At 59.2% G+C, this 16,377-nt stretch overlaps 2 protein-coding genes across 2 annotated transcripts in view; both read left to right on the top strand.

Moving 5' to 3' along the window:
- Positions 1-4,308, top strand: part of SCAMP2 (secretory carrier membrane protein 2) — a 35,615-nt gene extending 31,307 nt beyond the window's left edge. Inside the window, exons 8-9 of the mRNA XM_044659110.1 lie at positions 2,798-2,921; positions 3,190-4,308. Of these exons, the coding sequence (XP_044515045.1) occupies positions 2,798-2,921; positions 3,190-3,324 (259 nt within the window). The 3' untranslated portion in view covers positions 3,325-4,308. The remainder of the gene's footprint in view (positions 1-2,797; positions 2,922-3,189) is intronic.
- Positions 4,309-5,055: 747 nt separating this feature from the next.
- ULK3 (unc-51 like kinase 3) lies at positions 5,056-13,647 on the top strand. Its single transcript, XM_044659103.1, has 16 exons — positions 5,056-5,172; positions 6,731-6,871; positions 7,812-7,932; positions 8,221-8,325; positions 9,693-9,836; positions 10,439-10,521; positions 10,863-11,018; positions 11,102-11,207; positions 11,465-11,505; positions 11,710-11,812; positions 12,709-12,773; positions 12,849-12,927; positions 13,004-13,044; positions 13,155-13,202; positions 13,361-13,427; positions 13,574-13,647. Exons 1-16 carry the CDS (start codon positions 5,071-5,073, stop codon positions 13,588-13,590), a joined length of 1,419 nt encoding a protein of 472 aa, XP_044515038.1. The 5' UTR covers positions 5,056-5,070; the 3' UTR covers positions 13,591-13,647.
- Positions 13,648-16,377: the final 2,730 nt, after the last annotated feature.

Consider the following 16,377-nt stretch of genomic DNA (forward strand, 5'->3'; position numbering starts at 1 on the left):
AGAAAAGCTCAGAGTTGATATTTTCTTCCTGCTTTAGGGCTCTCAAGAAATTTCAAAAAAGGTCAGGCCCGTGGGGGCAGCTGGGTAGCTCAGTGGAGTGAGAGTCAGGCCTAGAGACAGGAGGTCCTAGGTTCAAACCCGGCCTCAGCCACTTCCCAGCTGTGTGACCCTGGGCAAGTCACTTGACCCCCATTGCCCACCCTTACCAATCTTCCACCTATGAGACAATACACCGAAGTACAAGGGTTTATTAAAAAAAAATCCTAAAAAAAAAAAAAAAATTAAAAAAAAAAAAAAAAAGGTCAGGCCCGTTACTTTGCTCAGAGTCTGGACCTCAAATGAATAAGTCTATTTTGCCCTTTCCCTTCAGTAAATCCTGAGCAGGTGGGAAGAGATTCACACCCCCACCCCCATTCTTTCTGCCTTCTCCCTTTCCCCCCCCCATCTCTTTCCCTCTCCTCCCATTTCGCTCACTTCCTCTCTCTGTTTCCACTCTGGCTCTTTCCCTTGCCCTCTTCTCTTTCAGTAAGGGCCCAGTTGGATCATCCTTACCCTGATAGAATCCCTGTGAGGAGGCAGAGTATTAACAGTAATGACAGTCCCTGTCAGGAATGCTCTTGACCTTGGGAACACTGGGAGTTAAGAGACATGAATTTGGGTAGGTCTGTCACAGGCCATGCCATTTATGTTGCCCCAGTTTCCTCTATTGGTCCTTTATAGCTCTGAGGTTCTGTGATTTAAAAAACCTTTTCTAGCCCCTTAAATAGCAGTTTTCTTTTTGACTCTTGCACTGAAGCCCCAAGAAAGGCCTTACCTGTGCTCAAGGGCTCAAAAGTGGTGACAGGCCTGGGCCTCCTTCCAGGGGCCAGGTAGGCTCTGGCCCATCCTTCACCTCCATGGTCTAAGAAGGTTTTCTTTGACATATTTTTCTTGGTGCTTATTGTGGCTTGAGGATTCACCCCTTGCTCTTATGGGTTGATTTCCTAGGTAATCTGACTGGTTTGGAAGTCATTCAATCAGCAAGCAATTATTAAGCATCTTCTATGTGTCAGGCACTGTGCCAAGTGCTGGAAATTTAAAAAAAGGCAAAGATAGTCCCTGTCTGTATGAAGCTCAACCTGCAAACAACTATGTCTATCTAAGAGACATTATTGCCTGTAATCTGTGTAAATGTCCTTTCATTCAGCATCTCTGCTATATAAATGGGAAGTTATCTTGGAGGGTGGGATTCTAGCTGAGACTCAAAGGAAATCTGGAAAGCCAGGAGCTTTAGAGCATGGAGAGTGGCTAGGAAAATGGAGGGCTCTGGGAGATGGACAAACAACCAGGAGGCAGAAGGAGGGAGGCCAGCCAGGAAAATGTGGGGAGTTGGGAGAAGATGAACAGCCAGGAGGCCAGTGTCACTGTCGTGTGTGAAGAGGGCAGGGCTGAGTCAGGAAGAGCTTTTAATGTCAAATAGGATTCCATGTTGACTTTGGAAACTGCCAAGTCTGTCTCTAGCAGGCTGGGCAGATGAGGAAGCTTGCTTCCTCCTAGGACAAAGGATGAGACCTTCCCAAGCAGAAGGCAGGTAGGGAATCTGAGGCTTTCTAGGCAGAATCTTGACCTTTCTCCATTCTGCTTGTTTTACCCTATTATCATTAGGCACCTCTTGTTTGCAGAACTGTGTCTCCTCTAGGATTTCAAGATGAATCTATGGCTGTGGGCTCCCTCCCCTTCTAAAGTTCACCATCTCCATCGTAGGGGATCTAACACCTCTGCAAATGGCTCTGATAAAAATAGATAGATGGGAGGTATGTTAGCAGCTGAAAGAAGCAGCATTAGCCTGAAAACATGGGGAAAATTCTAATAGGTTAGGCTTGGGGTAGGGAAGGGGAGGAAAAGACAGAGAGATGCAGAGGCCAGAGGATGTCCAGGGACATGTGGCCTAGCTTGACTGGCCAGGGTAGGGGGGTGGATTTCAATGACAAGTGGAAGAATTGGATTTTAAGGAGTTATTGAGGTGGGCTTTGAGCAGATCACAAGATCTGGGTCTACAGAAGATGGGTCTAGAGTAGATCAAGGTGAAGGCAAGACTCTTCTGAGGCCGTTAGCCAATTTCTGGCCCAGGTGGAAGTGAGAGCCCGTGCTAGGTCAGGAGAGAAGGGGATAACGTGGAAGCCAGGATGCTTTGAGCAGTGTCCACTCAGTCTGTGGACCCCTTCTCAGAACAGTGTTGTGAAACGTGGGCCATCAGAATAACATTTGTTTTTAAACCCTCACCCTCCATCTTAGAATCAGTACTAAGTATTGGACTCCAGACGAGAGCAGTAAGGGTTAGGCAATGGGGGTTAAGTGACTTGCCCAGGGTCACCCAGCTAGGAATTGTCTGAGGCCACATTTGAATCCAGGGCCTCCCATCACTAGGCCTGGAGCTCTATCCATTAGCCACCAGCTGCCCCCAAGAATACTTTAAAAATATTCACAGACTCCCAGAGAGCTATGTGTGTGTCCAAAGATAAGGAGCCCCTGAACTATCCTGTCTACACCTCCTCTGGTGGACGTGGCTGAGGAAGAGCTAAAATCCCAGCAGGGTTTGGCCAGAGAGCCTGGGTAAAGGATGGACCCCGAAGAGAGTGAGCCAGTTGGTGGCTGGGGAGAGCTGTCATTCTTCTGGAACGCCGGCTTCTTGTCCTAGGCTCTCTGTGGGGATCCCTGTGGGGGGCCAGCTGCTTGGCTATTCTTGCTTGGGGCTTGGGGGAGGCCTGCCTGGGCTTGGCATTGGCTGTTCAGACCCCTTGTCGTCCCTCCTTTTCAGTGGCTGGATCGCCGCCTTGTCGACACTCAAGTCTGATGTGCCGGTGGCTGTCTCAGTCATCATGATGGTGGTGGCTGGCTTCTTCACCCTCTGTGCCGCCCTGTCCCTCTTCCTCCTGAAGCGGGTGAGTGTGTGTGCATGTGTATTTTGGTGCACAAATGAGGGAGAAGGGGAGGGAGGCCGGGAGGCTCAGAGGAGAGGCCTTGGCTCATTTCTCTCTTACCTCGGCATCCTCAGGCTCCGAACAGGAGGTACGCTGAGACCGAGGAGGGTCAGGTGCCTCGGCCAAGGTCTCATGGGTTTGAAGGGGCCAAGCGCGGCGGGGCACTGGTCTGGGGAGGGCAGAGCTTGTGGGCATAACTCACTGGGATGTTCTGGGCCGCTCTCCTCAGGTGCACTCCCTGTACCGCCGGACAGGCGCCAGCTTCCAGCAAGCCCAGGAGGAGTTCTCGCAGGGCATCTTTTCCAGCAGGACCTTCCGGAACACAGCCGCGTCCGCCGCCCGGGGAGCGTTCCAGGGGAATTAGCCTTCACCGGCAGGCGGGCGTCCTTTTCTCTTCCGGCCTTCTCACCTTACTCTCCTTGCCGCCTCCTCCCGAGATGCACTTGCCGGGGTGCCCGCTTACCACTCGGTTCTGGTTCCGGTTGAGATAGACACGAGTCTCCCCTTTGGCTCCTCACCTGTTTCTCCATAGCCAGCCTTCCCTCCCTCCCTGCCAGGACAGTTTTGTATACACACATTCACACCCCCCTTAGCCCAGCTTTCTCTTTCTGTGTGCCTGGTCATTTGGTGCAGTTCCTGCCCGAGGATGGGCTGGGCTGCCCCTGCCTGGGCTTTCAGATCTTTGGGGCTGGGAGAAGGAGGGCAGCCGTCCCGGATTCTTACTTTGGACCAGAGACCGGGATGATCTCCCCTTTCCCACTGCCCATGTGCTGTGGAGAAGCCTGGTTCAGAACACTAAGGGAGCCAGCGCCATCTCTAGCCCCTTTCCCTCCAGGCCTCCCCCCCAGGGGCCAGGCCGGAGCCCCTCTGCCTGGGGAAGAGTGTGTGGTTTTCAGAACTAGAATCACAAGCCTTAAGCAGAAAGTGCCTTAATATTCCCACACCGAGTGTGGCCCCCTGTGAGCTGCCAGCAGTGCCTGGGGGCTGCCCAGGCAGAGGGGCTGCTGGGAGTGCTGCTGCTTCCATGCTTCCTCCCTGCTGCCTCCTCCCAGAAGGGTTTGGGCCGGGGTGCAGCCCTGACTCTTGGCGGTGGAGAGGAGAGCCTCTCCGTCCCAGGAGCCTCTGGGGTGGGGGTGGAGGGCTGAGGTTTCTGCTTTGTGAACAGGACCCCTCCCCCATGCTGTTTGCCCATCTTGCAGCTGAGCCTGCCTAGCCATAGTGGCCGTGACTGAGATTTTAGGAACTCCCTCCTCCCCTTCCTGAGATTTATTTTTCTTCTCTGTGTACAAATGTATATGTCATTGTCTTAACTTTTGTGCTTTAAATAAAAACGATAAGAGTACAAGGAGCCTGTCTCTGGCCGCAGAAATGGCGGGGGTTTGCTTGGCCGGCCTTGGCGGGGAAGGGGAGGCACGAACTGGCTGAGGCCTCCTGTTGGTAGAAGGGAGAGAGGGCAGGACCTGCCTGGGTAGAAGAAGCGGCTGATCCCGGGAACAGTAGCAGCTCCCTCCCTGGTGGTTGTGCAGCTCCGACAAGCTCCCCCGCAAACTAAAAGCGTTGTAGTTGTTGACTTGAAGCTCGGAGACTCCCGCCTGAGTCAGAGGCTTCGCTCGCTCGATTCCCTCTCCTGCCCCCGAGTGGGTGTTGTCAGCCGGGGGGAGGGGGGGCCGGAGGCAGTTGGGTCCTTCCCTGAGAGGGGGGCGGGAAGGTCCCTTTTACTGAATGTTGAAAGAAGAAATGACAACGGAAAGCCGATGGGCCTGAGGAGGGGAGCCCAAGAGCCCCAAGTGCGCGCAGGACCCCCTTTCCAGTGCCCCGCTGAGGAGGGGGAAGGCCAGTCCTTTCTTTCCGGGACAGGATGGGAAGGGTCGGGGCGGGCGGCCGTGCCAGTCCTGTTTCCCCGCCTACAAAGAGATGGCTCCCGGGTCCGCGCGAGTCGAGGACAGGGGCAGTCGCCGGGGACCCCAAAGCTCACTCCAGAGGCCGGCCGCCTTGCACTGCCCGCGGCGGGCGCTGGGGGCAGTGTGGAGCCCGACCCGCAACCAGGAAGCGGTGGCGGGGCCTGCGCTGCCAAGCGCCGCGCACGGCCGGGGCCGGCGCCGGGACCATCATGGCGGGGCCCGGCTGGGCGCCCCCGCGTCTCGATGGCTACATCCTCACCGAGCGGCTGGGCAGCGGCACGTACGCCACGGTGTACAAGGCCTACGGCAAGGTGGGGGGCGGGCGCGCGGGGGGCGGGCGCGGGCGACGGAGGGAGGAGCTCGGGGATGGCTCTGGTTCCTCGTCCCCCCTGCCCGGGTCGTGACCAAGACCTCCTGGCCCCCCGCAGCGACCCATTCGGAAAAGCGAGGCCAGCTTTTGGGGGAGGGGAAGGCGAGTCCCCGGGCTCCCCCGCCCTCAGCTGAGCAGGAAGAGCTCGGGAGGCGCCCAGCCGGCCCCTGGTGATCCCGGAGCTCCAGCCTGGCCTGCTCCTACCTGACAGGTGTGGGGAGGAGCCGCAATCACAGACAGGGAAAGGCCAGGGAAACCAAGGCAGAAAGAAAAAAAAGCAGGTCCTGCTGGTCTCCGCGACCTCCCACTCCCTGGGATGGGGCAGGTGCAACACTGACCCACAGAAACAAGGGAAAGATACCTGAGGAGCGCTATTAACTAACGAGGTCAGGGAGGGCTTCTCGGAAGAAGAGGCACCGGAAGTGGAGAGGATTGTCGTCCTGAACCGTAATCAGCCCCTCCCCCCTCCCCATCCCACCCAAAGCCCCTTCATGGAAGGGACCTGGAGGTAAAGGCTCCGTAGTGGAGCTTCGTTTTGGTGGGTGCTGCCTTGGGCAGGGCCGCCCTCCCTGGGAGCTTTCCAGAAGCCAGCCACGCTGGCCCAGAGAGCCTGGGAGCCCAGATAAACAAGGCCTGTGTGCCACGGGCTGTCACTCCTGCATCTGTCATTTCAAGCTATCCTGAATGCCCCCCCCCCAGAAGGATGATGGGGTGTCTGGGAGGAATAGAGGTCTAGACAGGGAGCTCCTGCCTTTCAGTCTGGCTCAGACACGTCTGAGTTGTGTGACCTTGAGCCAGTCACTTAACCCCATTGCCTAACCCTGCCGCTCTTGTGGGTTGGAACCTGGAACAGACAGGCAATACTGATTCTAGGACAAACTTCCCTTTTCTCCTCTGGGAGGCGAGGTTCAAGATGGAGGCACCCTTCGGGCAGTGGCGTGAGGGTTCCATAAGAAGCTCTTTCCCTCCCGTGGGCACCGGGGGAATGGTCGCGGCCGTAACCAAGATGGTTTTCATCTCCAGCTCCTTTGCAGGCTCAGTCTGGTTTTGGTACAGCTTCCATTGGCTTTCCGGTGGGCTTGCTGTCTCCCTCTCTTCCCCAAGGGCACGGAAGCTCTTTTTTATCCCTTTACCTTGTGTCTTAGCCCAAGTATCAGTTCCAAAGCAGAAGAGCCGTAAGGGCTAGGCCGTGGCAGGTGGGGAGGGGGTGTAAGTGACTCCTAAGGTCACTCAGCTAGGAAGTGTCTGAGGCTAGATTTGAACCCGAGTCCACCTGGCTTTTGAGGGCATGATGGATTCGTTTCTACCTTTGTATCTTGTGCGGTGCGAGTGCGGCGTCTGACAAAAATACTTATAACCGAGTGGCTTGCGCTAGGGGCCGAGGAGTTGATGTCTTGCCCTGGAGGGTGTCCCTCTCCCGTGCCTGCTTGGCCCAGCCTGGCAGGGCTGCGTGCCCTTGGGAGCAGCTCCAGCCCCGGCTCCCCGTTGTGTCTCCACAGAGGGATACCCGGGAGGTGGTGGCCATCAAGTGTGTAAGCAAGAAGAGTCTGAACAAGGCGTCGGTGGAGAACCTGCTGACGGAGATCGAGATCCTCAAGGCTATCCGGCACCCCCACATCGTGGAGCTGAAGGACTTCCAGGTGGGGAGGAGGGGAGGGCTCCGAGGCGCCCACCCTGGGCCTGGCACTGTGCCAGGGCAGAGAACCAGGCTGGCAAAGCCCCCAGAATAGGCGCTGCTGAGACGTTGGCTGCAAAAATAATAATAATTGTGGGTCTGACTGAGGGGTTCCAGTGGGAGACTAAAGAGACCAGAGTGAGGTGGGGTAGCAGAGCTTTATTGGGGGGGCCTGGCCTGGGGGAGCCCCACACCAGTGAGGATGGCCTGGAGTCTCCACCTGAGTGGAGATGGTGCACTTGTCAGGCATGAGGTCATCCGTGCTGCCTCTATTGGTTAAGGCGGGCTGCCTGGAGCGACCTCATTGGACAGCCCCAGAGGGTGGGGGTCTCCGGGGTTGGGGGACGTCTCCAGGCTGATGGCCAGTCACTTGGGAGTTACAGGCTGTGCGTGTCTGGTCCTGATTGGAGAGTCCTGGCTTCTGCCAGGTTTTGCTGGGCTTTTGTTACAGGTGCTGGGGGGGGGGGCTCCCCATGGTCTGTCAATAACATTTATTGTTGTTGTTATTTGGGCCTCACAGCAACCTTGTGAGGAAGGTACCGGCATCTTCATCCCCATTTTAGAGCTGAGGAAACCGAGGCAGACAGAGATTCAGTGACAGGCCCGTTTGTGTCTGAGGCAGGATTTGAACTCGGATCTGTCCTGATTCCAGTCCTGGCGCTCTGCAGGGTGCCACCTCCCTGCCCGGTTGCGGATAAAGCCCTGGATTTAAAGTCAGAGGCGCCCGAGTTCAAGGCTCTCCTCAAGCTCCGGTGTCCCACTGGGCGAGTTGGCGCCCCTCTGTGGCTCAGTTTTGCCGTCTGTCCGGTGGGAAGATCCATAGTGCCTCCCCCACAAAGGAGAGGATGAAGCGCTTTGCCCCTCTTTAGGGCCTCATGCCGTCGCCTTTGTCCTCTCCTCCTCAGTGGGACGGTGACAACATCTACCTCATCATGGAGTTCTGCGCGGGCGGCGACCTATCCCGCTTCATCCGGAGCCGCCGCATCCTGCCCGAGAAGGTGGCGCGCATCTTCCTGCAGCATTTGGGTGAGGTTTGTGGGGGAGGGGGCACAGAGGGGGCACCGGGCGCTTGTCTGTGGGCGCAGGGCCATCCCCGCCCCCCTCTGGTTCATTACTAGAAAGACTGGACTCTGGAGGAGCTGTCCCCTCCCCCTCTCCACTATGCCTCCCCGCCCCTCTGCCCAGCAGCCAATGGGAGCGCTTCCTCCCTCCTCTGTGGGGGGCGGGGGCGGGGCATGGCACGTGGGCCAGAAGGTCCTGCCAGGACTCCGTTGGCCTCATTGATCCCTCCGCTCCTCCCGTCGTGCCCCTCAGCCAGTGCCCTGCAGTTCCTGCACAGCCGGAACATCTCTCACCTGGATCTGAAGCCGCAGAACATCCTGCTGAGCTCCCTAGAGAAGCCTCACCTCAAGCTGGCCGGTGAGCAGACCCCTCCCCTTCCCCGCCCCCCCTGCACTGGAGGCCTTTGATCAGCCGGCACCTGGGGGGTGGGGGGGCACCGAGACGGCTCCACCCCTCGCCCCCACCCCTGGGAGCTCTTAGAAGGGGGCCTTTGTCCAGGGCCTACCATCTGGCCAGGGTGAACACTAGTCTGGGGGAGGGATATGGGCAGGCCTGTAGCTAGGATAAAGGGTCAGCCTGGGGCCAGTATTTGAGGTCCGTCCAAGGAGGACCCTAACCTGGCGTGGACATGAGCGCTTTTCTTCATGCTCCGGGAGGGAATCCTGACCTGGGCTGGATTGTGGGGGCCAAGGGTTAAGCCACCCCCCATCCGGAGGAGGGCGTCCTGGGTCTGAGTGCCAGGCTCTGCCCCTTCCTCCCTGGGGGCATCTTGGGGGCTCACCTTCCCCCAGTGGCCACAGCGTCCTCTCCAGCGCCAGGAGGTTGGATTCCATTCCAGCACTCTCAGCCTCGGCATGGTGGAGATCTTCTGCCCGCTTCAGTGTCCGAGGCTCTCTGCCCCATGTCAAAGGCTTCTACCCCTGCCTGGTCATCCTGCCTGAAGGGCACTGGGTGCTCTTGCCTGGGCTTGCTCAGTGATGAGAGGAGCATGTCAAGAAGACAAGGTCCCTGTCCTTGGGGCCGAAGCCTAACCCTGGCCACAGACTGACCCCTAACCCTGGCCACAGACTGACCCCTAACCCCATCCACAGACTGACCCCAACTCAGGCCCCAGCCTGCCCTTAATCCTGAACACAGATGGACTCCTAACTCTGATCAGAGACTGGCCCCTAACTGGCCATGGGCTGACTCTTAATTCTTGGGGGCCTCCCAGTTTGTCTTCAAGATAATTCCTGGCTAGAACAATGAGAGGAGCGGATGGAAAGGACAGAATGAGGCCGGTGTGGACACTGTGTGTCTTTATGGAGGGACCCATTTATGGTCCTGGCATGGAAGGGACATGAGGACGGCTTAGGTCCCTTAAAGCTCTAGACTACACCCTTGACCCCGCATCAGGGAAGGGAGAGGTCCCCCTGTAGGCCACAGGGGTCAGAGCAGTCTTCCTGGAGGAGGGGAGATTTCAGCTGGGCCTGGAAGAGAGAGAGGATGGGGCAGAGGATGGGGAGGGGAGTCTTCGTACGGGCGAAGTCTGCCGAGGCAGAAAGGAGCCTTTGTGTGGAGGGAGCTCGGGGCTCTCCAGAACACGGAGGGGAGGGTACAGGGGACACCAGATTACGGGGAGTCCGGAGTTAGCCTCAGAAATACTGTTGCCGCGAGGGGCTGGAGGGTGGAGGTGAGCCCCCACAATAGCCTGTCTGGTCACTCCAGCCTCGCTTCCCCCCCAGACTTTGGCTTCGCACAGCACATGTCCCCCTGGGATGAGAAGCACGTGCTCCGAGGCTCCCCCCTCTACATGGCCCCCGAGATGGTGTGTCGACGCCAGTACGATGCCCGGGTGGACCTCTGGTCTGTCGGCGTCATCCTGTATGGTGAGGGCCCTCTCGGGGGTCGGGTGTGTCTGGGAGGAGGAGAGGGAGGTCTTGGGCATCGGGGAAGGCACGAGTGCTGGTCCTGGCAGGGAGGCTGGAGAGAGCCCTGTGCTGGGGCTGGGCAGGTCCGGGCTCTAGTGTGACCCTGGGAAAGGCACTCCCCTCGGCCCAGGCGGGGCCCTTCCCTTGCTAAGAGTCTGCGGTCCTCAGCTGAGGCTCAGAATCCCCATCAAACCTGGAGCCCCAAGAACAGAGGGGAGGCTTTTCAGGATGGATTTTTCTGAACTCCCTGAGGGCAGGCTCTGGTCATTTTTGTCTCTAATCAGCCTTTGACCGGTGCCTGTCATTGATCTCTGTTCAAGCTAGAGCCGGCCGGCCGTGCGGGACATCCTGGACGCCCCAGCTTAGACTGGATGTCCGCGTGTCTTAGCTCGCCCTTGAGGCTCCCACTCCTCCTCTGGGGGCCCACCGTGGCTTGGACCTCAGTTTCCCCATCTGCCCACTGGGACATGCAGGGCTTTTGGACCCTCCCCTCGGGGTTTGGCCCAACTACTCCCCAACTTCCCTCTGTCTCCCCTTCTTCTCCCCCTTTGCCGACCCAGAGGCTCTTTTTGGCCAGCCGCCCTTCGCCTCCAAGTCATTCACAGAGCTGGAGGAGAAGATTCGTAGCAACCGAGTCATCGAGGTAAGCCGGGGCCCCAGCCCTGGGGTGACGCAGGTCCTGAGCGGGGCAGCCAGTGAGCCGGGGTGACATGGGCTCTCAGGGAAGTCGGGGGTGGGGGTGGCCATAGGCCCCTCTGGGCCCTGGCTCTGACTCTGGGGCTGCCGTGTGGCCTCTGGCCGCTCCTTTGCCCTCCCTCGGTCAGGAGAGGGTGATGGGTCTCCCCTCTGCAGTGTGGTAGAGGCCCCTCACTCCTGGGGCCTCGACGTGGTCTGCTGTGAAGCGAGGGACCCTCTCGGGTGCTGGGGTGCAGTCATGGAGCCCCCCACCAGGACCCAAAGGCTCAGACATCTCCGTCTTCCCAGCTTCCTGCTCGGCCGCAGCTCTCCCAGAATTGCCGAGATCTCCTGCGGCGGCTCCTGGAGCGGGACCCGGACAGGCGCATCTCCTTCAAGGACTTCTTCGCTCACCCCTTTGTGGACCTCGAGCACATGCCCAGCGGGAGGAGCCTGGAGCAGGCAGTGAGTGGGGGGCTGTGGGGGAGGCGGGCCGATAGGGGGGCCTGACCGGACCTCCCCGGACTCTCCCTGTCTCCATCTCCCAGACTGCTCTGGTCGTGGATGCTGTGAAGAAGGACCAGGAGGGAGACGCCGCATCTGCCCTGTCTCTCTACTGCAAGGCGCTGGACTACTTTGTTCCAGCCTTACACTGTGAGTGGCCCCTGGGACCCCGCCTCCAGCCCTTCCCGGGGGGGGGGGGGGGGGGGCCACGCTGAAGCGGAAGGGACTCAGGCTAGGCCCGAGGAAGAGTGCGGCGGCCACGAGGAAGGCAGGAGGTCCGGGACGCAGGGCTGGGGACGGGCAGACGGGAGGATCCTGTGGAAGGCTGAGGGGATGGCTTAGGACATGGGCCTTTGGGGCCTCTCGGGGGACCCCCGGGTGACTTCCTCACCCCCTTCCTCTCTCAGATGAAGTGGACACCAGGCGCAAGGAGGCGATTAAGGCGAAGGTCAGTGAGAGCCCCGGGGACAAGTGTGACTGAGCCCCACATCACCCCCATCCCCAGGAACCCCTAGACAGTGGGATGCTTGGGACTCGGCGGCCAAGAAAGCCGTCCAGGGATGGTCGGATGCTGGGGTCAGGGTGGCTGCTGCAAGCCTGTGTGCCCGGAGCCCCCTCAGCCCCCCTCCTGCCTGCCCTCTCCTTGTTGCAGGTGGCTCAGTACGTGTCGAGGGCCGAGGAGCTCAAAGCCCTGGTCAGCTCCTCCAACCGGGCCCTTCTGCAGCAGGGCACCTGCGCGAGAGACCTCCTCAGAGGTACCCGCCTGCCAGCCGGCATGGCTTCCTCAGAGCTCCCCCCTCTCTTCCTCCGAGCTCCCCCCTCTCTTCCTCAGGGCTCCCCCTCTCTTCCTCAGAGCTCCCCCCTCTCTTCCTCAGGGCTCCCTCTCCTCTTCCTCAGGGCTCCCCCTCCTCGGTGCCCACCTTTTCTCCGCACTCTACTTCTCTTGAATCACCTGCATTTATTTCTAATGTGGCCCTTGTGGATGTGCGCCATGAAGTCAGGGATTGTGTTGTTTTTAGGCCCTTCCCTTCCATCTTAGAATCCATTCTGGCAATTGGTTCTGAGGCAGAAGAGCCGTGAGGGCCGGCCTTTGGAGGTTAAGTGACTTGCCCAGGGTCACCCAGCTAGGAAGTGTCTGAGGCTAGATTGGAACCCAGGAGCTCCCATTTCGGGCCTCCCTCCTACTGCCCCGGGGCACGCCGCCTCCCATCTTGTGGGTTGTGGAGGGGGAGAACCTTCGCCCCGTCACTTGTGGGTGTCAGACTAGAAATGGGGATCCGGGCCTCCCCAGTCCTGGGCCCCTCGGTCCTCTCCGGCTCAAATCCCCTGACCTGGGGGGAGCCTGTGACGGGGCTGGGGCACGCCGGGGGCACACAGCCCCTCCGGCTTTCATATTGAAGTAAAGCATGCACGGCAGTCAGGGTTCAGAGGAAGTTTGGTGGGGGAAGGTCTCAGGACCCGGGTTCAGTTCGTGACTCCCTGACGGCTGTATCTGGACCTCCGTAAAGCGGGGCCCAGACCGGACACTTTCTGAGATCCAGCTTTGAGCCACATCGTGCTCAGCCTCGATTAGTCCAGCCGGGGAGGCCCGCTGGCCCGGCTCTGAGGGGGGAGTCCAGGCCTCCTTGAACCCTGCCCCCCGTCTTTCCAGAAATGGCCAGAGACAAGCCGCGCCTCGTGGCTGCCCTGGACGTGGCCTCCGCCGCGATGGCCAAGGTGAGTGGCCGGGGCACGGAGGCTGGCTGGGGGGGGCCTCTCCCGGCCCCCGTGACCCTTCTGACCGTGTCCTAGGAGGAGCAGAGCCAAGAGGACGGGGACGCCCTGGACCTGTACCAGCAGAGCCTCGGGGAGCTCCTGCTGCTGCTGGCAGGTGAGCGGAGGGGCCCTGCCCGGCCGCCCTTCTCCCCGGCCCAGGCCCGGCCTCACGCAGCCCCTTCTCTTTGCAGCCGAACCTGCGGGGAGGAGGCGGGAGCTGCTGCACGCCGAGGTAGGCCCGGGAGGCAGGAGGATGGAGGCGGGAACAGAGCCCAGGGCCAAGGGGGGCTTCTGGGAGGGCCTCCTCGGGGCTGTGGGTAACGGGGCGGCCTCTCCTGGCAGATCCAGACTCTGATGGGCCGAGCCGAGTACCTGAAGGAGCAGCTCAAGGTAGGGGCGTCTGGGCGCCGGGGACCCCCACGTCTGTCCTCCGCCTCCTCCGTCTCTCCATGTGCCCCCCGCTTCCTCTCAGCCCCCGTCATTTTATGTGTCTCCCCTCGTCATCTCTCGCTTCTCCGCCCTCACCCTTTTTTGGGTCTTTCTCTCAGATGAAGGAGAATCGATGGGAAGCCGAGTCCGTGGACAAAGATGGACTGTCCGAGTCTGTCCGAAGCTGTGAGTACCAGCAGTAAGCAGAGGACTGGCCTGGACGCAGTCTCCCGTCTTTCCGGGCGGGTGGGGGCCCCAGGGAGACCCTCCGAGGGACCCCGAGCCCCCAGCCCCACTTGCTCACTCCTGGTTCTTCCTTCTCTCCCTCCCAGCCTGTACGCTGCAGTGACCTGGCCCGACAGTCGGCCGGCGCCCTCATCTCTGACATCCTGCCGCCAGATGCCAGCCTGGAGGGGGGTGGCCAGAGAAACGTAGCCCTCTGGGAGCCAGAGTAGAAGCTCTGCTGGGGAGAGTGGGCCTGGGGGCGGGGGGCGGGGGGGGACCTAGAATTCTACCTCCTGGCCTGGGGAAGAGAGCGCCCGAGGGCCCCGTTTCAGGCCCCGTTTCGGGCCCCAAGGCCCTCCTGTCCCATTGTGTGTGCCAGAAGCAGACTGTCTGTTCTTCCCCGGGACCCTCTGGTGCTCCTCCCTGGGGTCCTGCCCGAGCCTCTCCCCTACCCCCTCCACTTTCCCCAAACCCACTGGAAGGGCGTTGTGTGGGTACCTGTGATGTCGAGGTGCCCAGCCGGTGCTCATCCCCTTAACGCTTTTCTCCTCTGACCTGGACAGCTTTTGTTAGGTGTCACCTTGGACGGGGTGGCTGACCGGGCCACTGACCCAGGGATAGGGGGAGTGAAAATGGCCTCCCTCGGGCACCAGGAACCCTTCTCCGAGGTTCAAGAGTGGCCCTTTGGTGTTTCCTTCTCAAAGGGAAGAGACCTGGTTTCCCAGGGGGGTGCAGGCCCCCTACGGAACTCCTGGTTGGGGCGCCCAGCCGGGCCCCCTCGTCGCTCTGTGCTAACCCTCCAGACTCTTCCCTCCACTTTCCTGGCCGGTGCTGGGAGCCCCCGTCGCTGTGCACTGAGATCCCACTGGGGGTCCCTCTCCCAGGCCCTCGGAATGGGAGCCTCCTTCCCAAACAGCCGGTGGAGTGAGCTGCGTCGGAGACAATCCTGATTTAACGAAATAATAATCCTCTAAACTTGAAATCTCATCTTTGCTTACTTCATGTGAGAAGTCGGTGCCGAGGCGGGAGCCGAGGTGACCAGGAGGTGGCAGGAAAACCCAACCGTGCGTCCAGGAAGCGACGGCCCGTGTGGGGACCCGAGCCGAGGACGCCTCACTTCCATCACTTCCCCACCCCACGTCCTCTGCGAGGCTTTGGGGGTGCTCGGTGGCTGTTGTGGGGCTGTGAGATCTCCAGCAGGACTCTGGACTTGGGGGAACCACGGCCAGTATAGGCCACCCTCCTCCCCCGCACCCTTAAGAGGGCCCCATGAGAGGAGAGCACCCACAGAATACTAAATGCTTTGCCACAATTCCTTGAGGTTGCCCTGGCAAGAGTTCTGTAAAAATAATATTGCTCGAGTATTTGGAGGTTTCCAAAGGGGTTTCCGTCTATGATCGCGTTTGACACTCACACTAACCCAGGGACGTGGGTGCTATTGTAACTCCCACTTTGTAGATAAGGAAAACTGAGGCTGGGAGAAGTGCTCATTTAATCAGGGGTCACATCGCTCTTACATGTCTAAGCAGAATTGCCCTCCCGCCCAGAGTCTGATGAATGAGAAGGTGGTTTGCTGTTTTCTCCATTAAATTATTTTCTAAAGTCACTGGGCCTCTTGTTCTGCCGGCAGTAGGGCTGGGTGGGAGACCCTGTGGCCATCTTGGGGAGGGGGCAGGCCTGGGCGACTCCTTCAGCTCGAGGGCAGAGCCCAGCCTCCAGGGAGGGTCTGGGGACCCGGTAGGTGGGGTAGAGAAGGAGGTGAGACAACCACCTTTCCCGTGGTCTCTTGGGGGTTCCCCATCTGGTCAGCTAATGCTGGCTGGAGGTGTTGGTTTTTTATACCCCCAAAGGCTGGTGCAATCCTGGCATCTGGCTCTTGGTGAATGCTTATTGGGTGAACCACCTCGCTGGGCTTCAGGCTTTTCATCTGTAAACAGGGGAGGGAATACTCTCAAGGGCCCTTTCCAGTTCTGAACCTTTGCAGAGCCTCCCCACCTTCCACCCTTCCCAGGCCCTCGAGAATCAGTGTCTGGAAGGGCATCCTGGAGTTCTGGCTCTGCCAAGAATGGTGGATGGAGCCGTTGGTCGCCTTTATTTTAGTTTACCGGAGGGCTGGGGCCTGGGGCTCTGGAGATTTGTACATCATAAATAAACTTTAGGCAGCTTTGTTTTCTATACAAAATCTCTGCGGAGAGGGAAGCTCCCCTCCCAAACCTGTACAATATTCACAGGGTCAGCCAGGTCTCCCAAGTGGGGGTCATCTGGAAGGCCAATGGCCAGAGAGGAGCTCCCTCAGGATTCCCCGAGATGCCTTGGAGAGACTAGAGATGGGAGAGGGCAATGATGAAGAAAAGGGGGTCAGCGAGGAGAGTGAGCTGCAGGTCTGTCCGTGAAATGATAGCAAGAGAATGTGCCATGGAGGAGGGAGGAGAAATGGGGTGCCAGGGGCTGTCTGCTTTGGAAAAGGAGGGTGCAGATGGCTGTCCTTGGAAGAGCCCTTCCCTTAGACTCATTGTCGGGGTCCCTGAATCTAGGAAGAATGAGAGTTTGGCTTAGAGTCAGGCAGAAAACGAAACGTTTGATCAGGCAGTTCTGAAGAAAATAAAGAACTGGGGATGGTGGAGGGGCGGGAGGGGAGCGAGGACCTTGCTGTGTCTCCCTCATGGAACCAGGTGCCCTCTCCAGGCTTATTCGGCATTCCAGGGGAAAAAAAGAGAAAAATCGGGAATGCTGGGTTAGCTCCAGAGGTCACGTTCCTCCCCGCAGAGGGGAGGCAGAAATCCAGCCCTTCCCCGGCTGCCAACAAGGTATCCCACGGAAAGCCCCTTTCACTCGGAAACATGAGTTGGAATTTGTTTTTCCTATTTCCACTTGCATCTTCCCTCTCTGTGGGTGATCCATAGAGGCTGAT

This window comes from Gracilinanus agilis, chromosome 2 (genome assembly GCF_016433145.1).
Source record: "Gracilinanus agilis isolate LMUSP501 chromosome 2, AgileGrace, whole genome shotgun sequence".
Classification (NCBI taxonomy): domain Eukaryota; kingdom Metazoa; phylum Chordata; class Mammalia; order Didelphimorphia; family Didelphidae; genus Gracilinanus; species Gracilinanus agilis.

Excerpts from the sequence above, each read along its gene's own strand:
- ULK3 (XM_044659103.1), top strand. The coding sequence starts at position 5,071 with ATGGCGGGGCCCGGCTGGGCGCCCCCGCGTCTCGATGGCTACATCCTC. Across the intron at positions 11,506-11,709 it reads AGGAGGCGATTAAGGCGAAG|GTGGCTCAGTACGTGTCGAG; the intron begins GTCAGTGAGAGC and ends TCCTTGTTGCAG. Across the intron at positions 12,774-12,848 it reads CCTCCGCCGCGATGGCCAAG|GAGGAGCAGAGCCAAGAGGA; the intron begins GTGAGTGGCCGG and ends ACCGTGTCCTAG.